This window comes from Corvus moneduloides, chromosome 1 (assembly GCF_009650955.1).
Source record: "Corvus moneduloides isolate bCorMon1 chromosome 1, bCorMon1.pri, whole genome shotgun sequence".
NCBI lineage: Eukaryota > Metazoa > Chordata > Aves > Passeriformes > Corvidae > Corvus > Corvus moneduloides.
The window spans coordinates 101,671,136-101,696,015 of NC_045476.1; the positions used below are offsets into that span (position 1 = coordinate 101,671,136).

Genomic DNA, 24,880 nt, shown 5'->3' on the forward strand with positions numbered 1-24,880 from the left:
GAATCAAGACCAGATAGTTTATTCAGTGTACACACACAGACAACTGAGAAGTGCAAAGAAATTAATCACTTGAAGACCAGTCGGCATGGTCTTTCATTGTTGTCATTTGACATGGTCATTCAACATTCTCACTCCACAGCAAAAGCCATCCTGGCCATGTAAATACTGTCTTTTCTTTCTACTGAACTACAGAGATAGGTCTCCATCCTAGACCTCTTGTGTTACAGGAATCAATCCCAAAATCAAACTGGGCCGAAAAAGTTTGAAAGCCTCCAGTTTCTCCGGCAATTTGTATTGGTCATATCCACTATTTAACTACTAAAGACAACAGCTCTTCTTTAAAAGCTGCAGCATTGCTTTCAAGCTAGTTTCTTAGCAAAGATATCTATTTTTCAGCCTTATCAATCAAAACTAGCTAAATACTCAGGGATGGTTCCCAAATCCTAGCACACCTTCCTGAAGTCTTCCTCAAATCTGTGCACAACTCCATCAAATCAGATACTGATATCACCAGTCAAAACCTTCAAGATTTTTAGTTGCAAGGATCCAACCCAGCCCCTACCAGACCCATATTTTCCTAAGCAGCATCGTTTCACGTTGACAAGAACAGCTGCACTTGCGCATTTTCAAGGTCATTTGTAAAATTAGCAACCTCTAATATTGTAAATATTTTCTCATGCCCTTGCATACTGTGTATTTATTAAATCTGTTACATACTTGCTCTGCCTCACAATATGTTTTTTCCCTACCTACAATAAATCTGCCTGCATAGGGCTTCCTTCAGAAAAGAGCTTTATATCTGAGTTACAGGTGATATTATCTAGAGTCAGAGACTCTGAGACAATTCCCTTCTGGTAGGTTTTCCCTTTGATAATATATTGCAACATACTTAGTTTGCTATAATGTGCAAGCAAAATATATATATCTCATAAGAAATAAGCATTTTGAAAGCAGAAGGGTAGCCCATATAGTGTAAGAGAGAAATTTTTAACTACAGATGATTATTTATTTGTTTGAGTCAGTGGCTGTGTCTGCCCCAAAGTTCCCAGAATACCACAGCTTATTAGTGTTCAAGGACACTAACTTGCCCTGCAGAGAAAGCACTTGTCTAGGAGAGTTTGTCACATGGAATTCACTGGGAAAGCACAAACTGGAAAGCACCAAAACTACACCACAATAACTTAGATAATCAGAAAACAGAGAAGATGTTGGAAGAAAACTAATTTTTTTAAAGGTATTTGGTTTGTTAAGCCCAATTCAAACAGCATTTTTGCATGATGTGTGTTTTCCCAGCTGCAAAGGGGAGTCTTTCCAGAAGGGCCTGCCTTCTTATGAAAACAGACAGCTGCTGAAAGCTGACATTTATGGGTCCAGGATTCAAGACCTTATTCTCCTGTCATTAAACCATTCTCCTCACTCCATGCAAATAATCACCTTTTTAATTTGGTGGGGGAAAATAAACAACATTGATTTGATTTGTCTTGGTCTGGGGGCGTGGGGGGAAGACCTCAGGTAGACGCTCAGCATGAATAGGTGAAAGATGATTTATGGGATGGCTGTAATAGGTGACAGCTCCACTTGATTATTGAATGCTGCTGCCTGGAGATTTTTATACATCTGCACCTCAGTATTTAATGCCATTAAATAATCATACTTAACATTCACTCAGTTAGCAATATACTGCTTCGAGCTGCTGTTCAGATTTTTATTACCAGTAAATCTAAAGAAACGAGTGTGACAGCAGACACAACTGTCAATACGACCTGAGGTAACTTTCCTTCTGGCTTTCTGTCACTAGAAGCTGCCAGATCCCAACTTTCTAACTCTTCACCAACAAACACAACAGCTAAAATGCACTGCGATTCAGAGTTAATGCCATCCTTGTGTACTCTGATATAATGTTATCCTGTCAGATACTAGAAGTGCCAAAAAGAAAAAAAAATGGGGGGGGGGGAGGGGGGAATTATTTTCAAGTTTATATTTGTTTATAATCATTCTCAAAAAAGGCAGAAAGAGCAAAAGCAGTGGATACCTCAGTAAAGCACTGTTTTTAGAGGGCAAGGCTAAGCCAAAGACCACACACTGTTCTCAGCAAGCACCGGCAGCTGTAGGTTAGTGTTCTCACACAAGCACTCACTCCTTCCAAAAATGTTTGAGAAACAAAGTTCATTGAAAAAGTACCCACAGAAGTGATAGTGGGGCTTTGCCCCATGATTATTCACAGAAGACAAACATTAATATTCACAACAGCAATGTTTCCAGCATCTGCAAGTTTGAGTGTGGAAAAAATGTTCAAATACCCAGTTAGGCAGACTCAAGCCTCTGAATAGCGAGTGCTGTAAGAGCTCTGCACATCTGCCTGAGATTTTCAAGGAATGGTGTTAAGTCCACCTAAAAACAAACACCATGGCATTTTTATAAACACATGACCAGACGGAGGAGGTAAGGATACAAATTTATCCGATTACTCATTCACTGCAGTTGACACACTTGGTTCCAATTAGTGCTCCCAAAACTTCCATGCTCTTCATGGCTCTAAAACAAAAGGAAAGTTTGACCCTATGCCTTGGAAACTTAAGTGTTTCAGCAGATCCAGTGTTACTAAAAAGAATTGCTTTCATCTGATAATCACACCTTTGGCACTGAACCAGCATTCCTTAGCAGAAAAGGGTAGTGATAAATCTGGAGCTAAACCAAACCAGTTCTGACTCCAGGTCTATCGAGGGTCAGGACCATCAGTGGCACGCTTATCCTGGAATCCGGCATATCTCCTCTGAGGAGATGCTACAACCTAGAAGGAACTGTCCTGCCATTTCAGCACTGAGTGGAAGACCAAGAGCCTATGAGTCAGGAGGAACTGGTTTCTGGTAGCCAGCATTTTGAGGAGCATTGCACACCACCTGCCATGCTCATGGCTACCCGACAGCTATTTCAGCAGCTGTAAAGCTTGGAGCAGATGTACAGCTGCCCCTTGGCCAGGTAAGAGTGAAGCTGAGGAACTGCTACAATGATCACAGCTGAGACTAGATTAAAACCCACAAGTCTGAGGCGTGGGAAGGTTCAGTTTCTTGGACTTCTTTACTAATAATGATCATAAAAAACACTCAGCACGTAGACTGGAGCTCAAGCCACTTGAGCTCCATTGCTTTATTCTCAGCTTCTCTTCCCCCAGTGAGATAAACACTAATTGACCTGTGTGCTGAGAAAAAAATCTTGTGCCTTTCCTTACAGGTCTTCTGCTGCACAGAGGAGGACAAGGTTCACAGCTGTGGTCTGTCAAGTACAGAGAGCAAGAAGAAGGCTCACTCAGCAGTCTGAGTAATTCCTCTGGCCTTGATCTCACTGTCCCTGGCCTTGCTTTCAAATATTCTTCAGGCAGTCTCCCATCTGCTTCTTTGTTCTTTTCTGGGGGAAGAGTCAGCTCTTCCACTGCTAGTTATCTCAGATAGCAAAACTGCTGTCCCAGGTCACTGCTGGTATTACATCCAACTGCACAAGAAATCCTGAGGCTACCTCTCTTGACCCAAGAGTCACACAGAAAAGGAATCTCACAGTCCCAAACTGATTATTTTCAAAGCAAACAAATAAATACACACAGGTGAAAACTGAGCTAAAAATCTGCCTTGGCTGATTTTCTGAGAAGAATCAGGACCAAAAGGCCTTTATTTGGAAAGATACCTTCTTACCAAACCAAGATCAAGAGGTTAACTCTGTTGTTCTCCCTTTGGAGGAAAACCTGGTGTCCTGGATTAGTATCATGTATATCTATAGCTCTCAAATACCAGAATGCTCATCTAAGAAAGGATAAATAAAATACAATGTAAAAAAAACAAGTCAGAAAATGCTTAATAAGAACTGAAAAATAAAACAGTGCTGACACAAGATACAGCTTACGAAGGAAACCCAAAGCCCTGATTTGTCTGTTGTTCTCAAATAATCATAAAACTTAAGCCAAAAAACTTCAACGCTGCACATCTACACTCAGTTAATTTAAAAACAAAACTTCAGAATCTAGAACTCCTGTGGCCCATGTTAGAAAAGCACATCTTTCTGTTCTATGCTCTGTGTTCTTAATGGGGTCTGCATACCAGCTACATCAATACAGAAGACTGTAACAACACACAAGCTACACAGTATGAACATTAATTTTCATGTAGATCCAATATACTATCAGACCTCTAGAAACACTTTTCCAGCACACGAGATACTCTTGTTTCTGTTTCCAGTAGGAATCTAGAAAAATCTAGCATTTATTTTTTCAAGACTACATGGCTTAAAGAACAGGACAGGGAGTATCTACCAGCCTGTTAAGGAGCCTGGTCTGAAGAGCACTTCAGCAGAAAGTAAGAATGCATATATTTGCATTAAAAAAAAACCTGATAACCCTTCTAGACTCTCAGCAGAGGTTCTTGGGTTCAGCCACAGTGAAAGGGATTTTATAGCAATTGTCAAGCAGAAAGCAAGCGTTTAATAATGAATAAACAAAGAAGATAAAGCTACAAGAACTCAGCAGCACAGAGAGTGTACCAGGCTATGGTATTTCACAGCAAGTGTCAACAGAGGACTGTGCTCAGGCTGAAACAAATGGGCCTTGCAGAATCTGCAGATGCACTCCCTGTCTGGGGAAAAACACATTTAGGAACCGAACACCATCTTCATGCAAGAGGCAGCATGCTGGGCTCGCAAGATTTGATTTTATTGCCTCTTGTTTCAATTACTCTACTAACCTTAAAATAAGAGTACAACATTACAATCTTTGAAATTTATATAATCTGTGTGTGATATATTAGGCAATATATAACAAAGTGGCTCTTTACATCACAGACCGATCTAATACAATTTGTGCAACATTATAGGCATTGGTATACATTCCTGGGAGGGGTGGTTACTGTGCACACATAAAAGCTCAACACTTACTTTACGCATGAACTCTACCTACAGGAATGGAAAAACATCAATATTTCCATTACAGATGCTTGAAAGCAACCTTATCACTCAGTGGCATAGTGATAACTGCAAACCACTATGAATCTTAACCTCCATGTAATGCTAAAATCAGCTCAGGACAGATTTTCCATTACAGGGGAATGAAAAAAAAAAATTAGAAAAGGAATATTTTTCTTACAGTAGCATCCGCTAAATATTACAGCCAGAGGCTACTGTAACCCAGATACTAAATTTCCTCATGTCAATGCATCCAAAATGCCCCAAGCATTAACCTAATGCCTTGTCCAACTGGCCTGGCTCCATCACACACCAACAGATCCACTAATCCTCAGGCTGTGCAAGAAACACTGGACAGGGCAATCCAATCCACTCTTCACCTTGCAAGTGTGTGGGGTCCAAAAGCCACCCAAGAGTGCTCTTAAACTAGAGATTACAGCAAAGAAACCAAAATCAGATTTTGGTCACATCTGAAGTAGATACAGTTCAACATAAGTGAACAGATGGATTATTCAGAAAGCCAAAAATATAACAGATTGGTGTTTAATGGATTTTCACTACCGAAGTTTAAATGATGTGGCAAGACGAATTCCACCTGACCATGTATTTTTTGTTTTCTGTCTTAGACAATGCCATCAGATTATCCAAAGGTCAATTATGAAAACTTCTCTGCTCCCCAAGGGAGGGTCATCCAATATCCATGAATGTAAAAGTCAATTACCCAACTTATTCAGTGTCCTTCAAGATACTAAGTGGCAAGAACTACACTGTACCAAACAACTCAGCTTTGCAAAAATGCAAGTGGACCCTATATGCTTAAGGATTTTTTTCAGCCTACTTCATTATATCAGGTATTAAGCCAGAGAACCCAAAGGCTAATGTACAGCTTGAAACAGTTTTGGGGGAGAGAAGAGCAATGTCTGCACTGTAGCAAGTCTCTCATGTATTTTAAAACACTTGTGCAATCCTCTGCCCATTTGCTGTATTTCCCACAAGGGTATTCCTACAGAAATAAAACCTATTTAAAAGTTGTGAAACCACAACAACTTTTCTTTCGAAGGTAACTACAATGGCATAAGTAAACAAATAAAGGTATGAAAATAACATCTTTGCCCAAAGGTTCTCAAATTACTTTACCAGTAACTAATGCCCAGTGAGATTGGTGCAGTATTTTTGCTGGGTCCAGGGAAAGTACACTTGAAGAGAACACAAAAGTACAAGAACAACTAAGGAAGCTTGTTTAATTCCTGCCAGGCTTCTGACAGAGTCTCATGTCCCTGCCAGCTCTTCCTCTTTATGTTCCAGGAAAAGCTGCTATTACCACTTCAAAAACAGTGACGCAGGAAGGTAGAGAAAGTTATTCCTCTTCTTTTTGGTAGTTCTGTCATACTATACATTCCCTTTAGCACAAGCTGAGGTTTTTCAGAAGCACTACCAATAAAGAAAAAAAAAAAAGCAAGTGAAGATGACATGGGAAAACATTTCTGAGGCTGGCCCCTCATAGAACCTATATGGTAAAAAGGCTGGTGAGAGCAAGTAGTCTCTCTGTTAGACTCCTTTACTCCCAAGTCTTCAGTGCTCTGAAAGCAGTGAAACCAGTGAATCCCTTCCTCCCATCATGCTCTGGAGCCGAGCAGGGCCGTGCAGATTCCTGCATTTGGCAAGTGAGAGGTCTAGCATTACAGAAGGAATCGTGCAAGCAGAGACACCTCCTCCCCCAGTACAGTCCAGCCTCTTCCAGCTCCCTTCCAGCTTCCCTGCACGAAGTTACACAAGGAAGAGCCACATTGTGGATTTCAAACACAGAGGCTACTGCACAGCAAAGCTTTCTTTGCAGCACATCTCAAAATACACACATGATGGCATTCCTCCTCCCAGGCACCACCCTGCCTTTGCTGTGAGGCAGAGAGCACAAGCACCAGGCAGCTCTGGCTCCCAGGCAGGCAGCACCTGGGAAGGCAGAGGAAAGTTGGTTCCTAGTGCTCCGTGTCAAGCACAATTCACTGACCCCTTCCACACAAGGTTAGTGCTGCTCCATGCTGAATGAAGAGGCACCACGGACATCAGCTGAATCACAGCCCAGAGAGCAGTGGGAGACTGGGGCAGTTTAAGAGGTGAAAGGGGAGGCCCAGAAGCTGACTTGCCAATGTTTCCTTCAAATATGCATATGTCCTTAATGCCAGTCTTGATATCAAAGAATTGTCTGCAATCATCTTTATGGTGAGAGGAAACAGGCACTCCAAACAGAAATGCAACATAAGGAATATTCTAAAATAAACAATGGAAGATAAAAATAGAAAAATAAGAGAAAAGATGGAAAAAATAAAATGGAAGAATAATGCACTTGGGACGGACGTAAGCCCTCAGGCTGAACAAAGACCTACTAAAATTGCATTAAGGCTACATTGTGATAAACTAATACCATATAAAAACCTGCAGAATTTTAATTTCACACAATTTCATGCACATAGAAACAACAGCAGATCCATCTAATAATGTTACAGGAAGTACTTTAAAAGGGTAACATTACACTATAAAAATCACATGAAACTAGTATTTTCAGGTTTTCTATTTTTGGCTAAATGTTTTCAAAATATTTAACACTGAAAAATATATTTCCAAGGCTTCCAATAAGGATTTACTCAGTTTCAGAAATCTTTGTCAGCTGGAAAAGGTTATAGTTTAACAATGAGAGGGCAAAAAAGGCAATCTATTTTCAGTGTCACCATTAAACCTGCAACCATCTAAGATTTTTCTAATTTGAATATGCAACTTGTAAGAGTTGAGACCTGCCAATCTTAGCTTTTTAGCCATACTTAGTGTAGGCAAAAAAAAAACCAAGCAACAGTTTAGACTGGGGGGGGAAATAAAGTCCTTCTTGCTGTATTAGGTGACTCCTGAAGGTTTTTCTTGGCATTTGGCTAAAGACTGAACACAACATTCTTCTCCAGATAAGCAGCTTTTCCAAACTTCAGCTGTCATGCCTGCACAGAATCCCAAAGGAATCAGCATTCAACTTCTCCTGCAGTTTGCCAACACGGTGTAGCTAAGCAAGTAAATGGTAGAAAACTGGCTTTGAAATCACATGTGAAGGAAATAGTACAGATTACATAAAATACAGTTAAATTCCATCAGCAGAGCCAAATCTCATAGAGGGTGTCTTCCCAAAGTAAAGATAAAACTATAAAACTTGGGTAACAAAGCATTGTATTCACAGATGAAATCCTTTTAAAGCTATTTTACAGTCTTTTACACTGCTCTGGCACTATCCACATCAGCTAATTACATTTAAATTGCCATGTTATACTACAGTTCCTTTCTTGTTTTCTTTTAACTTTCTCCCTTTTCTCAGCCCAATCACTCCTGTACCTAGAGATGTGGAGAGAGCAATGCAAGCAAGTTGTGTCCATCGTACTACCTTGCCTGCCTTAGGACAAGCATAATTTGCACAGCACTTTGTTGCATTGGGGTTTGTTGGTGAGTTTTTGCTTGTTTTCTTTTGCTTTTGGTTTTTTTGTTGTGTTGCTTTTTTTTTTTTTTTTAACCAAAGGGAGCTGCTTTGGGAAAGGTGGAAAGAACCTAAAGCCAAATTACACAAATAGTACCATAATGTCCAGCATGAACCAAACTGCCACCATGACACAAATAACATAGACCTAGCATAGATTTTGATTGAACTGTAGAACAAGGAAGCAGAGAACTTGGCTAGCAAGACAAGATAAAAATGTACACAGAGTAAGTTTGTGGCAGCCTACAATATTTTTTAGCATAGCAGCATCATGTTCGGTCCATCATCCCTGTACTTGCAGGGATACTGAGGAATTTGGGGATATTTATATTATGTCTGTAAGGAAAGGAAACAGAAGTGGGGGAATATGGATTGTTAGAAAAATGGGCATACTAGAGTGAGAAGAGGTAGACTAAAAAGCAAACCCCTATCCTGACAGCAATCTGCATGCAGGAAAGCTTCCAGAGACTTTTTCAAGCAGAAGACTTGGAAGGACAGTAAAAAGGAAGATACAAGGTAAGAAAGGGAGCATAAAGATACCCATAGTGTATGCAACAGCTGTACACAGAATACACCAATATGCTTTACCAAAAATGCAGGGATTTCAGCACCTTCTTAATATGAGAAAAGAGAAAGGCCAAAGCCTGTGCTTTTCCGCCACTTGCCAAGTGCAGATGTAAAGACTAGCACAGTCAAGATAACTTCTTGTTTTATTTAAAATTCATTTTTCATGCTGTGATAATAATAATAAATAATTTACTTTTGGGATATGCATAAACTTACCAAGTGGCAGAAATTATTACTCATCAAAGCACCAATACCAAACAAAGCTAATATTTTTTCAAGTATTTGAAAAATATATAATTTGCTACATTATAAATACCAAAAGAAGAGATTGCCATCTAAAGCCAGCTGCACTAAAAATCCAAACATCTGTTTTGACCTACCTTCACTGCTCCCTGCCTATGGCTCCTCAGCTCTGCATTGGAGTAGAGGCTCACATACATGGCTATAAAAGGTATCATGCTTAAGCATCAGCCACTAGTGTTTGTTAAGACATGAGCCTCTGAAAGGCTTCCCCTTTATCAATAGTTCTGTGTGAATAGTTTCAGTCTTGCCAATGGCCTTCAAGGCAGAGAGGGAGAAGCCTTTTCATTCAAAGGCTGACCCTGAAAAAACACAGCACTGCCCTGTCTCCCAATTCAGACTGGGGTCAACAGCCATTCACTTCCTTTAACCAAATCTGAGTAGATACTGCTCTGCAGCACCTATCTCGCCCTCTTGTTTTGCTCCCTGGCCCCAGGAACGAGGTACCTATAACTTGGCTCAAATCCTCAAAATTTCATGGAGCTCTACAAAAGCAGCAGTTTGACAGTCTTAGCTACAAGGGAAGGGTTGCTGTTCAGAGGACCGAAGACGTGTTCAAAGAAAGTGATGTGTACTTTAAGTGCCTACTCCATAAAGACATGCCTCTGGCAAGCATCTTTGAGGCACAAAGTGGAAATTGCTTGCTCCAAATGACCTCAGCTTCCTAAGCCCTGGCTAAGAGCGTGCTTCCAGACATCCCAAACAGACTGCTGTCTGCCTCACGGGCAGCACGCTGCTAACCACTGCTTCAGCTGTGGAAAGGGGAAAAAATTAGTTATCAACCGATCTAAAAGGCATAGAAGCAAGCACCAATTGAAAACACAATGCAAGATGAAAATCTTAAGGGGAATATAGACCCAGCATCTACTCTTCTAATTTTCCATCTCCACGTGCACACCTTGAGGCCCATCCTGCTGTCACACAGGCCTTCTACTGTATGCAGGGATACAAACGCCACTTGTCAGCCGAGGGGATAAGCTGCACAACATCCACACCCATGAGCCCAGACCAAAATTCTTGTATTCATTTTTTTTATAAAGATCACTTTGCAAAGAAGATCCAGAAACATAACCTGTTCAAATAAGAGCTGCTCCTCACTTGCCGACAGTTTCCACCTTGTGAGCACCTTTTCAGTAGCCTCACAGGACACACAAACCCTTTTAATTTGTATCCACACCAGCAACGTGACTCCTTTTCTGAGCTTTGTAGCAACCAGTTTTGTTTTGCTAGCCTTAAATTTCACATGCCACAGCTATTTGGATCTTATTCTGCAACCCTGACTCCCTGAGCCAAAGTCTCTCTTCCCTCATCCAGCAGGCCAATTAATTTCGTTAGGTCTGTTTCAGGAGTGTAGGGTTATAAGAATCTGGCTCTTATAATTACATTTTGCATCCTAACAGTTTGTTATCTGAAATAATCAAATTAGGGAAGCTAGCACTAAGACAAAGATATCACTCGTGAGTTGACACAGAGTAGATGTTTGAGAAACAGGGAGAGATGAGACAGGACCAAGGGCAGAAATCAGCCTGGGGACTCAGGTAGCTGTACAGAGCACCATTAGCAGCAGCTAAATTTAAAGGATAATTTTGCATCCTGGGCCTTTAATTACTTTACACAGAGTTAAATTACCATCACCATGAGGAAAAAAAAAAGAAGCAGAATTGTAGGTGAGCTAAAGTAAGTATTCTAACAATCAAACGAATCAATGACATTCACCAATTTTCCACCACAACAGTGGTTGAAGAGAGGGACTCTGAGCAACAAGAAGCATTTTTCACACTACACTGCACTAACTCTTCACTTAGCAGCGCTTGCAGCCTTTTTCGAGTTTACTCTGTCCTCCTCCACACTACTTAAAAAGTAGACCACATTCCCTGCATGAGAAGTCTTTTCTTAAAGTAAGTCAGGCAGATAAAACAAGCTGTAAGAGGAAAAAAAGAAAAAAAGAAACCCCACACAAATATGGACACTGCTCTTGCATTTATATATGTCTCCCAAATAACAAATTCTGTTCTCCTCCAAGACTTCTCATTCTTGGGGAAAAAAAGCCATCAGTGGCAAAGAGTGACAGAGACAAGAAGTTGACCCTAATGCTCATTTTCTATTTCCAGCTTTAGGGAAATTATATGAAATAATCAGTCTTCTGCCTCTTTTATGCACAGATCTCAATGAAAATCCTTGCTTAGGAAGGCTCCATTTCATAAGTAATGGTGGCAAGGAGTCAGGCCCTCTGAAAGCAAAAGCACATTAGCAAACCACTTTGGTACATTATATATTCAGCAAGAGAAGTGGAAAGAGTGTGGCAGTTTAAAAAGGAAATGCTTTCTAATTGGGTTACAAGAAATTGACAGGAGGAAAGATTCCATGATCAATTCAGAGCCACAGCAGATTCCTCCCTTAATACTGTCCCTGCCGAGCTCCGTGGGGTCCCGCGTGCCCCCACAGAAACACGGGTGGGTTCAGTGTTACAGTCGGTAGCAAAGAGTCGAGAGGGGCACATGCGTGTGTTCTGCCAGGAGCATTTATGGCTGCTACACTGTCAAAGGGTGCAGAGGCAAATACAAACATGATCCGGAAACTCACAGTTTTATCCGGAGGCAGGGAAAAAGCGGGACTAGGGAACGGGACCAATGGGGAAGCTCTGGGGGGTGACAAGGGGTGGAGGCCAACAGCCAACTGGGGAATCCAAACTGGGATAGATTAACATAACAGAACAAGCACCCTGGGAGAAGCCTTTCTGGCTGCCCTAACCTGGAGGTACTTGTGGTACTGGGGACTTGTCTCACTGAAAACTCTCTCTCCCTTGTAATGTATGTTCACCAGCCACCACACTCCCTCCCACCACTTTTTTTACCCTGGTAACTGTTAGAGCTGGTTTTCTGTACACAGAAAACCAGAACCTGCTAAGAGTGAGATTGTGTTCACGTTTCCTCCTTCCAGAACACAGATAAGGATGTATGTAGTTGCAGGTGAGTGTGAAAATGCAAACTACACGAGCCAGGACAACAGCAGACGCTTTCAGGGCGCTGAAAGAGGAGTCCCTTTTTCTTACCTTTCCCTGCCTGTACCAGCTGCCCAAAACTAAAGAAAGGGAGAGCAAGCCAGCTACATTTCTGTCCTCCCAAAACATGGAAAAAACACACTATAGGTGCAAAAAATCATCTTGAATTTCTACACTTGCATGCACTATCACAGCAATTCATTGAACCATTGAATCATTGAACCATAGAATGGTTTGGGTTGGAAGAGACCTTAAAGATCATCTAGATCCAACCCCTGCAATAAGCAGAGACACCTTACACTAGACCAGGTTGCTCAAAACCCCATCCAACCTGGCCTTGAACACTTCTAGGGATGGGGCATTCACAACTTCTCAGGGCAACCTGTTCCAGTGCCTCACCACCCTCATAGTAAAAAATTTCTTCCTTACATCTAGTCTAAATTGACCCTCTTTTAGTTTAAAATCATTCCCCCTTTTCCTGTCACAACAGGTGCTGTTAAAAAATTTTACCTCATTTTTCTTATAAGCCCATTTTAAGTACTGGAAGGCTGCAATAGGGTCTCCCTGGAGCCTTCTCTTCTCCAGGCTCAACAACCCCAACTATCTCAGCCTGTCTTCACAGGACAGGTGCTCCAGCCCTCTGGTCATCTTCATGGCCTCACCTGGACTCACTCCAGCAGGTCCATGTCCTTATACTGGGGGCCCCAGAGCTGGACACAGCACTCCAGGTGGGTTCTCACAAGTATGGAGTGGAGGGGCAGAATCCCTGGGGAGACTCATTGCAACAGGTAAGTGGTCCATGTCCTTCTTATGTTGGGGGTCCCAGAGCTGGACACAGTACTCCAGAATGCTAGGTTTGTAAATCTTCCCACCAGTTAAAAGTAACCTCATGGATCAGCGTTTAACATAAACATAAATTTCAGTGAAACTTGCACATGAGTACTTTTTTAAAATGTTTCCTATTATGGAAACAAATGCAACTGCATGACTGAATTAATAAATTCTATTTCCTGCAGTACTCTTTTTATTTCAGTTTTTTTGTAGCAATCTTACAGGCCACAGTTCAGTTGCTTTCTAAGAGGCACCTTGTAAATATATTAAAATACGTTTTCACATCTAAGTATTTTTTGATTACTCTACCTCACTTCATTTAGATTTCCTGACATGAGGGATGCATCAACACCTACCTCCTTTCATCTTCATAAAGACACACTTAAGATATATGTCATAACAGTCAATGTTCTGGGCAGGGAAGAGGAAACACCATTATTTTTAAAGAATGTCCCTATTTAACATCATTATCACACACCAGCTGTCATGATATAACGTGTGAGATTGCACACATTTTGTGTAAAGCCAACCTTAGACAACCCTGTGCTCTTAGTGGTTTAAAAGAAGTGCATATTTTTTAAGGCACGATGTGAAATTCATCTCCATTCAAACAGAATATTGTGGATGGATCGAGACAAAAGATGAGCAATGGAAAACAAGCACCAGAGCTTTTAATCCCAAAATAGTTTTGGCAGTGCAAAATACTACTGCCTCCAGCCGGAGACTGCCACCCTGATAGCTGAACAGGCACAGGAGCTCATACAGGCTCTGTTGCTTCAGTAGTCAACCACATTGTTCAAGCAGTATTCAGAAACCACATGGAGAGCACACAAAATGGCCATAATTGCTCCTTTAAAAGTAAACACAGATAGATTTTTTTTTTTTAAATAGAACTCCAGTCTTTATAAGAGACTCTTTAGAAGCAGAACATGAAATCTCAGACCATGTGCGCAGGACAAATATAAACTTCTTTGACAGGAGCCAATTCAATTTTTTGTTTTAAAAGCCCATGGAAACATATGTCCCAGAGAAAGTGACAAGGACATGAATTGCTCCCAGTGAATCTATGTTGTGCATACAGTACATTTTAAGGAGAGCCACCTGCCAAAGCAACTGTCTCAATTTCAGAAGTAGCAGTGTGATATTTTAACAAAGAGAATGTAAATGACCAAGGGCAGAAGTGTAACAGAGAGTCCTCAATGGGATTTCCTAATAAAGTGCTTTTGGTCACTACATCACATCACATCACACTATTCTGTAGCCTGAAGGTCAGGAAAAAAACAAAACAAAAAAATCACAACAAACACAGCAATAAAGCAAAGAAATGCAACCAAACACATAAAGAGCATGGTCACTTGCAATATTTTCTTATATGTTATGTCTAAAATAATATTAGTTCGGAAAAGAAAACTAATCTCAAAGGCAAATAGAGCAGGAATATTCTCTTTTCCTAATAGTAAAGAAAAAAAAGTAAGATGAATCCTGAATTCTGGGCTGTCCTGAAACCACTGCTGAAAACATTTTAACTTCTCAATGCTTGCTGCTAATTGCAATAAATCTGAGAGGAAGAAAAGGCAGCAGGAAATAATCAGCAAAATTATGTACAAATATCTTGGGTATTTTGAGGGGGAAAAGTAGCACCACAAACACCAAAGCTACGAAGCCCAGTCCCTACCAGCGTTTGTCTGTAGGTGATAATCTGATAAACACTGAGGCCTCTGGATTTAACAAAACAAAACAAAAACCAAGCAAGCAAACAAACAAAAAAAGCCAACACAACAACAAAAAACCACCTAACCGAAGTACACAGACCGGGCATTCTGCCTGATCCCTTATGGTGGCAAAAGGTGGAGGCCTTAGAGGAGGGAGTAGGTGTAAAGTTTCTCTTCTTTTTCTGGCTGTCTCCCCCCACACCCAGCCAACTCTGTTATCATCACAACTGGGACGTCTCCATACCCATCAGCTTAAACTGAAACTGGAGAGAAGGTCAGAAGTTGTCAGTGTGAGGAAAAACACCGCAGGCACTCAGCATGATGCCTTAAACCTTGTTCTCATAAGAAACCAGGTTTAAACAAAACAATCACACAAATTCAAAGCTATCCTCCACTGATTAGGAAAGAGTGATAACTCAGTAAGACTACTGTTTTGAGAATCACACTGAAGCCGAACACAGCTGAGTCCCCTCCTGCAGGAGTACTCTGCCTCTGGCTGAGGGCCACCTGGAGCCAGCTGGGGCAGCCTCTTCAAGGGCTCTGCCGGAGCTCGGCTGCCTGCACCCAACACAGTGCATGTATGTGACCCCAAGAGTAGGAACAAGTCTTGAACCAACCTTGCTTCAGAGCTCTGGCACTCAACGCTGGCCTGAGCAACACCACAGCTACAGCTGTGCTTGGTCCCTTTCGCAGCTGAGGCCACCCCACAGACCCAGCTGCCTGGCCTGGCCTTGGGTCACTGCAGTGCTGGTGACCACCAGAGCTCAGCTACCCCCAGCTGCCGAGTGGGACTGGCCCACAGTGGGACTGTGCCCCACTGCGGAGTCCCACGATGTCTGTTCCCCTTGCCCTGTAGGGCAGCTCGTCACCTTTCAAGGTCTCCTCTACGCCTGCATGTTTCCCCACTTTCTCCAGTGCCAGAGTACCCAGATAGGACTGGGGTTTAGGCCTAATCACCTGAGGACTGATTTTCTGCCTGTTCAAGCTGGTTATTGCCTTTTCAGGGTTGGATACCAGTGTGCTGCCCGCAGACCTGAGATTTGGTGCCAGCAGACCAGGGGCAGCTCAGCAGCTCATGATGTTTACTGTTTTGCATCATTATGACTAACTGAAAAACTAAATAACTGCAGATTGAGATTGAGACAGCAAACTCCTTGTGCAGACTGAAAAAATCTGGTTGATATCAAAATTCCTAGACATAATTTCCAAACGCTGGCACCCAAAGCTGGGGTCCTAAAGCATCTTAAGGCAAGCATGGTCTTTATCCGCCAACTTCACCAGTTTAATACTGGGACCCTACTGCAAGCAACACCAGGGGTTTTGCATTGTTTTTCTTTAGTCTCAGATTCTAATTTCCATCTTAATTATCAGAGGAATTTCCTATAGCAGAGTGATTTAAGTAGATGGTTACATCCATATTCTAGTACTCTGTACCTTGAATACACTGTGAACAACAGGGCCAGAGGTCAAGTGTTTTTATAGTTACCTGCCAAGTGCAGTCATTTTAAAATAATCTCCCTTTCTCAAAGTGGTACTGATTTTGCTGGATTTCCCTAGGAAGGAAGGATGAGAGATCATTTAATTAAAGCACAGATTTGGGTGTCAGGGCTCAGTGCCAGCCTCTGTGATCAACCTCCTCTAAAGCCATGAGCACGTTTCACAACAGCTCTGGGGTTAGCTAGATGAGAGCAACTGGTATTTTCTCCCTATTAAGTGCTGGACCCAAAGCATTGCACCTAATGTAAACACCCAACTACTAATAAAATTCAACCCAAAATCTCAAAACAATCCATTGCCACACGTGCACTCCAGAGACAGCACTCAGAGGATTAACATTTCAAAACTAAGCTCTCAGGAGTTGAGGAGCGCTGGCATGAAGGTTGCCCATGCAATCACATTTGAGCCCTCTGGTGCATTCACTTAAGGATAGAGTCTTTAATTACTGAGCTGCTTTTGCTGCCAACACTTCATTCAGCATTCTGTTTGACAGGCTCACCCAAGGCACAGCAACTCAGTTTTACCTGCTCCAGTCAGAACGCGGCCGCATGCATTATTTACTGAATACTCTTAAGTTCCAGCTCAGAGTACAAAAGTTCTTAGTTTTGCTGGCAGATTTCTTGTAGCATTTAGTATTAAGCACTCACATACTTCTGAAGCAAGGTTATTTATTTTCAGCATCACTCTACTGATGAGAGAAGGGTGTATGTCCTCTACACTTTGCAGGTAGGAAGTGAGACTGTGCCAACACACTAAGGCCAGAAAGTCTCCATTAATCTGAGGTACCGAACTCAAGGTGTTTCTGGTGTAATTTCTTCCAGAGCATTCTGCATTTCAGAGAATTTTGCATCTGCAAAGCGAACCATAGTCTCTATCGGCCTTTGCTACAGCGGACAACATTCAGCACCTCTGCAAAAAAAAAAAACCAAAAAAACCAAAAAAACCCCACCCCAAAATGACAAAAAACTAAAAAAAAACCCCTAAACCAAACAACCGCACATAAAGATTTACACATGCAGTCAGAAAAACATTGTAAAACACTGTAAAAAAGCTTCACATGAGGCAGTTTTCTTCTAAGGCAAAGGAAAACACAAAATCCAACTCCAGGAATCAATAATCAATTTCTCTAAGAATAAAAAGGTTTTTTCTCCCTCCAATATAAATCCCCTGCATTTCTGCATCATCGAACAAATGGTTCTACCAGACAACATCCAGCAAATCATTCCCCTGAAACACTTTGTGCACTGAAGACAACATGAATGCACACAAGAAGTGCTCACTAACTCATGAGCCTCTGAAAGGTTCTCTCCCTTTCAGTACCTCTTCAGTCATGGAAAGTGAAAGTCCCCCACCTGAGACCTTAGGAGATTAAAGAGAGAAAAAACACCCAAATCATCATGTATAGGCATTTTACTGCCAAGTCGTACATCCCTCAGAAACCTCACTGATGATTCAAAGCTTGATATTCTCTTGGTCCCATCAGTTCAGAACAGGATTTCAGTATTTCCACAACATATTTCACTATTGATAATAGTTATGATTCTGTGTAAGTCAAAAAGTCAATCAAGTGTAACCACTTCAGTGCAACCTGTCAGCCTTCCCTATAAACATGGTTTTCAAATAAATAGAGACAATCAATCAACATTCACATATTCAATCTATTTCCAGTACAGAAGCTGTAAATCAAGGAACTAGATATAACACGAGCAGATATTAAGCAGAAAATATTTCAAATTCCTTAAGTAGCAGCTCTCGCAGAAAAGTGAGCCATTATCTACAGTGTTACTGCCCAGGGATAGCAACACATACTTTAAGAAGATAATTCAGAAGTGATTAAGAAGTTGTGGTTTTGAAAGACAAAATAGCACATCTGCATGGGGAATGTACCTGATATCTGTAACAACAGCTTTGGCAACAAAACTTTCAAATTGTGCTACAGCACAAACACAAGACACCAAATCTCAATATCTTGCAAAATATTATGGCAGCATTGTACTTATTTGTGTTTGTTAGTCTAGGAGTTCTCCTAATAGAGAGAGATCAAAAGAGCAAGGAAATACAGTTCCATGTCTTTTTGCATATTCAAGATAGCATGCAAGCGTAGCAGCTCATTACCACAGTTTTCTTCCTATCAAGAGAGGCCAGCAAAACTATTCTTGAGAAAACAGGAAAGCATTCTTAAGTGAGATTAATTTGATGCTTTCCTCCACTACAGTTGTAAGAATGACAATTTAGAATCCCACACATTAAGCATTTCTCTTAAAATGAAGATATATGACTTAACAGAGAACACTAAAAAATACAAATAGTCACTTGAGTTCAAAAAGCCCAACAGTTTTACTGTTGCTTTTCACTGCATAACAGCTTCAGATTCTCAAAATTAATTCTACACACTTCATTTTGTATTTCTTGGCCACTTAAAATTCTTATGGACATAAACAGGAAACCTAACCAGCAAAGGCAGCAAAATATTTTAGAACAGGTTCTGGTAATAGCTTGCTTTATCATCAGTCCACAACACAATACCCTAAACTCTCCAAAATAACTCAGTGATAAACGAGTGTGTGTAACGTGCACAGCTGCACACCAACTTCCTGTGTAGGCTATCAAGAAAGTAAGAAAAAGTAAGAAAATAAATTACATGGGTATCTTATGGCACATACAAAGTTTAAAGAATACTTCCAGAGGAGAATTTATGCCTTCTGAAAAGATACTGGCTTTTCCTTCACATATGTAATCAGAGCCATTCTACTGTACTTACCAATATTCTGTTATCCACTTTATCTCCCTTGGTTTCCAGCTTTACTTTCTTCTTGACGGAAATTTTGATTTTCCTCCCAATAACATCCCTGACACTTTCTGAAACGAAAGAAAATATCTTAATTAAATACCTTCAGTGTCAACACGAGAAGCAAACAGATGCCACTGTCGAGTTTTCGGAAAGACTCAGAGCTATGTTGTTCAACTGCTTGCACTCATGGAAGTCTTGTGCACATGAGCCAGTACCAAACACAACCTAACACAAGTACAACTTTCTAGTATGCCATCTACACAATAATTTGTGTCTACTATGTTAGGATTATTGATGTCATATGCCAGGATTCTAAACACAATTTGAAATTTTTTTCCAGTATAACTTACATATCAAAAGCATTCCCAAGACATGCCACAGCACTGCTTAGCTCTACTCTGGGAAAATGCAACTAATTTCTCACTGCTATTATTTGTACCTGAAAAGCTTGCTAAAGCAAATTAGCTCCTTGCATTGCACACGTTTTAGCCTTTTGTTAATATCAGGGAGGCTAAATGGGTCAGGTAATGGAAGAGCAACTGTTCACACATTTTTGCACTCTGTGCATTTAAGTAACGAAGCAAACCAAGCAGACTTCCAGATAGTAACACCTGGCAGCTATGCAGAGGATGCTATGGACACAACACTGTTGTCACTATCCCAGCGACAATGTAGCCACCTCTTGGTGCCAACACCAAAGTTACATTAGTTGCCATAATGTTTTAATATGTACATGCATACACATGTATACCCAGTCTCTGCCAAGCATGACACGAACCAGCTTTTCCCCTGAGCATTTGCACCCTGGCCTGAAGGGAATATACACACAGGGAACTGTGTCTAGAAAGCTTATACAACTACTGACACTGATGTAATTGAGAGATAAACAGAGGAGTTCATCTAGAAGAGCCAATTTGGCACCTTCCCTAAGTTTCACTCCCCAGCCCCCAATGAAAGGGAATGAAAAAGAAATCTTTTAAACACATTAACCTATTTCCAGCCCTACAACTGGCATCTGTAAAAGGCAAGTCTCCACCCTCTCCGGACACATACACTTTGCCCTAGGGCACGCTTACGTTTTAAGGCAAAAATTAAAGATAACAGGCTATTCCTAAGGCTTTTAATTATAGTGCTCTGTATAGCGCTTTTCTGCACAATTTTCATCCAGTAGTCAGAAGACGTTAGCACAAACAACACACCATTTATTAAGCCTGGATGTTTAAGCCAGGCCACAGCGTTCTGCCTGAAGGGCGGAAGGGTGTGCAAGTCAGAAACATGGCTGGCGGTAGACACTCTTCACCAGAAAGAGCTCTTTCTGCAGAATCGGCATGTTTTCCCCAGGAATTTTAATTTTCCTATCAGGAAACAAAAGCTCCTCGGTAGCAGCGGCTTGCGCAGCGCGAAGCCCGTCCCGAGCCGCGGCAGCCCCGCGGCAGGCAGCCAGCGCGGCCGGCTCCCGCAGCAACCGCTTGGTCAGGAGCCAGGCTGCAAGATCACGGAGCAGCCAGGTGAGCGGAGCCCGGGGAAAAGTCCAGCCCGATGTGAACTCTTCTCCCAAGGCTTCCTCTCCCATGGGCAATGCCCAATTCTGGTCTTTCTGTCCCTGCCTGGGAACCCAGAAGCAAGCTGACCACAGAGTCTTTTTCATTAAATCCTGTCTCCTTGCAGAAGGCATTGCTGCTGTCTTTGCTACTTTACCTCCACTTGCAGCCTCTGCCTTTCGGTTTCTCCTCTCCCACAAACAGCTCCAAGTGCCTACATCTAGCAAGGGACTTCCTCCTGAGGCATCTGCATGGAGAGATCCTCTTCCCTTTGCTGTCCCTCAGGTTCCACACAGCAGAAGTGGGAACGACTGCATGCCCTCAGCTCCAGCACTTTTACTCCAACAAGCCATAGGGAGAGAAGGGGCCCAGGACCCCAGATTGCACAAAGCATCATCAGGATGTCAGCTCCTCACAAAGCTCTATCTGCCTGAAAGGGCTAAAAACGCTACTTCAAAGAGCTAAGATACAGATTTCACAGATACTCTCCATGTGACTGAAGACACTTCCCTCCACACTGGGTGGCAAGTGGACTCACAAAGTAAATTTTCAGACTGAGAGATGGAAACATAACATTAAGGTCCACATTTTAAAGTGTTCATCCATTTCTAGTGCTGGAGGCTTCAGACATCCACACCTCGGAGGAGTGGATCCAGGTAAGCCAACAGTAAGAGAGGGTTTCTTTGAAGACTATGACCTACAAGACCTGACAAAGGTCACACGGGAAGTGAGTAACAGAACAAAACCTGCAGCTCAAACACTCCTACCCCCAGTTTAATCTCCACACTCCAATCACTCTGCATTAAAGCACATCCTTTCATCCTGCTCTCAAAACATCGTTATTACAAAAAGCCTATTTAAAGGTTAAATTTTAACATGCAGACACCAAAATAGTGCTAGAAATTAAACCAATCTACCTGAACAAATCCCCACACCCCAGGATAGCCCTTGACAAATCAAGCTGAGTGGGTGCAGGGCATCGGGGGGGGGGGGGGGGGGGGGGGTAATTCTTAAGATTGTTCAAAGCCACCAGAGGAGGGAATGTGTGAAGATATCCACCTTATTCTTCCCTGTAATATGCCACCACACCTCACCTATGACACCAGAGTGCAGACCCACGGTGAGTAAGAAATACTGTGTATTAGCACCTCAAACATGCCTGGCCACTTTAAAACATAAAAACTCAATGGTTTTGACCATAGCTACTCCTAGAACACTTCCCAGCTCATCACTTCTTAGCAGTAAGCTATAGACTACAGTCTCTCTGTAAACCACATGGTTTGGAGACCCAAAGGACTGCAAAACAGAGCTATTTTGACCTACAGAAAAAAAAATCTGCAGCAGCTACAAATGTCCACCCAGATTTTACCAATATTTTATACATGCTAAAACCAGTTGCTGACTGATGAAACTGAAGGAAACGTAACAATGTAAATTACCTAGGTAAGGTCTGAAGGATTGTATTCAACGCAACATGTACCTTGTCGCCTGACAAATTTCTCTTTCCATCTGTCATTACGACAACACTAAATTATTCTAATGCTGGTAAGATCTTTATATAGCTCTTCAACAGGCAAAACCAAAGGAAATTCGGCCTGAGCAAGGTAGCTGAGGGCCTGGAGCATCAGACCTGTTATCCCCAAATGACATTGCTTACACACACGCCACGTTAACGATCCATTTATCGGAAGCTCCCCAAAAGCGGTGACAGCATTTTCAGAGTCCTCGCCATCACCTGTGACTTCCTGAGCGTATACCATGCAGGACGGGGGCTCGTGTGCATGGGGCCATAAAACTTTAATTACAAATACCCTCGCTCCCTCCTACGTACAGAGGAAAACGAAGTCTTAAACTGCGCAAAACCCGGGGGGATAAATAAAAAAGCACCGAGCGGAGCCGCAGCCCGTGCCGCCAGGCTGAGGCGCTCCGAGGACGTGCCCCGGGCGGGCGGCGGTGCGGGAGGCGCGGGGGGCTGGGGCAGCTTCACCGCGCGTCTGCCCGCGCTCGCAGCCTGCCGGCACCGTCGGACAGACCCCTCCGGGAGAGAGGACACACATTGTGCTCCACCGCGGCTCCCGAGGGCTCAGTCCCTGCCCGCGGCCGCCTCCCCGCTGCCCGCCGCAGCCCCGCAGCCCCCGCCCGCCCATTCCCCGCACGCAGCAGCGCGGCCTCGCTGCCCCCCGCCGGCTCCTCCGAGTCCCTCCAGCCCCGCGCGGAGCCCCCCGGGCTCCCCCGGCCAGCCCCCGCGGCGCTTGCCCGGCTCCACAGACCCACCCCCGGATTCCCCCCACCCCCGCCTCCGGCAGCGCTGCATCCCGCGGCCGCGCACGGCGGCCTCCAAACTTGCCCCCGCAGCACCTTCCCCCGGGACCCCGCATCCCCCATCCCCGCCGCCATGCCCCGTCCCTTACCGATCAACTCTTTGGGGACGTCGGAGCTCTCCTCGGCCATGGCGGCGGCGCTGCCCGGCGCCCGACGGTGCCCGGCGGCGGGGCTGCTTCAGCGGCGCGCCGTCCCTGCGCCGGGCGAGGCGGGCATGCACCCAGCGGGCGGGGGGGGAGGAGGAGGAGGAGGAGGGCCGGCCGTGAGCCTCGCTGCGGAGCGCGGGGTGTGCGTGCGGCTGCGAGCGCGGGCGGAGGGAAGGGGCTTCTCCCGCCCCCGCGGAGCCCGCTCCTCCCGCGCTACATGCTGCCCCCGGCTGCCGGCGCGGCCAGGAGGGGCATTTCCAGGGAGGGATGGATGGCCCGCAGGCGGCCGTCAGGCGCGGCGCTCCGGGCTCACGGCGGTCCCCGCACCGGCTCCCCTCTTCCCGCCTGCGCGCCGCCCGGCTCCCCCGCCCGGCACCGGCGGGAGGCGGCGGCTGCCCCCGCCCCGGAGGGCTGGCTCCCGCACCCCGGCCCGGCCCCCGAACCGCGCGGGAGCCGCCGGGAGCCGCCCGCGCCCACCGAGCACCCGGCTACAGAGCGGGAGCTGGTGGCGGCCGCGGCCGGGAGCATCGCCCTTAGGAAGCCATCGCGGCGAGGGAGGAGGAGGAGGGCAGCGGGCTCAGAGATTTAGCGCGGTGACGCCGGCCCCTCCTTCGCCCGCTCCCGCCGACCGGCGCTGCGGCGGGGGCCATCTGCCGGCAGCCGCGGGCAACGCGGCTACACCGGCTTGGCCCGGCCCTCGCCCCCGAGGTACCACCTCAGGTGGCAGCAGCACCGGCCCTTCCCGACAGACCGTGCCTTCCGCAGCTGCACCCTCAGGCTTTACCCCGCGGGAATTCTCCTCTGGGTTCGTTAAAATGGGTGTATGGTACGAAGGGGGTGGTTGTCATCGTCAGGTCAGTCCTCGCCGCCGCGGAAAGGGATTGCCCAGTTCCTTCCCAGAAAAGCTGGATCACTTCGAGACCTGGAAGAGGCTAACCTTTTATCCAGAACTCATCTGCCTCTCCCTCGCTCCGTCACCTTATCTCCATGGGGACGGCGGCTGCCTCGGCACCTGTTGTGAGATAACGCCATGGCTAGAGACGGCTTAGCAAACTCCTTGTGCAGGGAGCCTCGCTGTTGCTGAGCCTGTGCTACACTGAAGGGAGCCAAACATGCCTCCTTTCTCAGGACCAAATTAAAATCCACAAGTTGCAGCATTTTGCTTGTTGCACTTTGCCGTTGAGGATTTTTGTCATGTGGTAACAGCCACATTATAGAAACACAGCACGCGAGCTGCCTAATTACACCCATAAGTACAAGCACAGAACGATGCTTATTGGATGAGAGCAAAGGAAGAGGCTCGGCAGCCCTGGAAATTCTTCGGCTTGCCTCTGGTAGTGATGCCTGGTTTCAGTGAAAGGATCATTTTCACTGCAGCAGGACTGTGATTGGTCACCCTCCATCCTAAAAGGGTGGATTACTGCATAAACCTCATGTTTCAAGCACTCTACTGGTGGATCTGGGAGATCAAAGTCATTTATGTCTAATTAAGAAGTCTGAAATGCATTAAGTGAGAGCAACAATGTGAATCCAGTAAGTTATTTTGCTAGTACAGTACCACACTGCTGCACCCCTGTGTGTCACAGACTACTGCATACCGTGGTCTTCAGAAGAAACATGACCACTTTGAAATTGGTGTCACTTATCAAATAAATGTATCATGTTTTCTCTTGGCACCAACCAGCTCTCTAAATTATGTCAGAGATAATTCTGCCAACAC

At 44.1% G+C, this 24,880-nt stretch overlaps 1 protein-coding gene across 7 annotated transcripts in view; it reads right to left on the reverse strand.

Annotated features, from left to right (window-relative positions):
- Positions 1–23,520, reverse strand: part of CARMIL1 (capping protein regulator and myosin 1 linker 1) — a 194,102-nt gene extending 170,582 nt beyond the window's left edge. For 5 of the 7 annotated variants that reach the window (XM_032120370.1, XM_032120380.1, XM_032120398.1 and 2 more), the window contains exons 1-2: positions 23,104–23,519; positions 19,122–19,219 (exon numbers count right to left, since the gene is read on the reverse strand). In XM_032120370.1, coding sequence (XP_031976261.1) covers positions 19,122–19,219; positions 23,104–23,143 — 138 coding nt within the window. In that variant the 5' untranslated portion in view covers positions 23,144–23,519. Of the gene's footprint in view, positions 1–19,121; positions 19,220–23,103 lie in introns of all 7 variants that reach the window. The other 2 variants (XM_032120407.1, XM_032120415.1) reach the window with 2 other exon arrangements.
- Between the last annotated feature and the right edge of the window lie 1,360 nt (positions 23,521–24,880).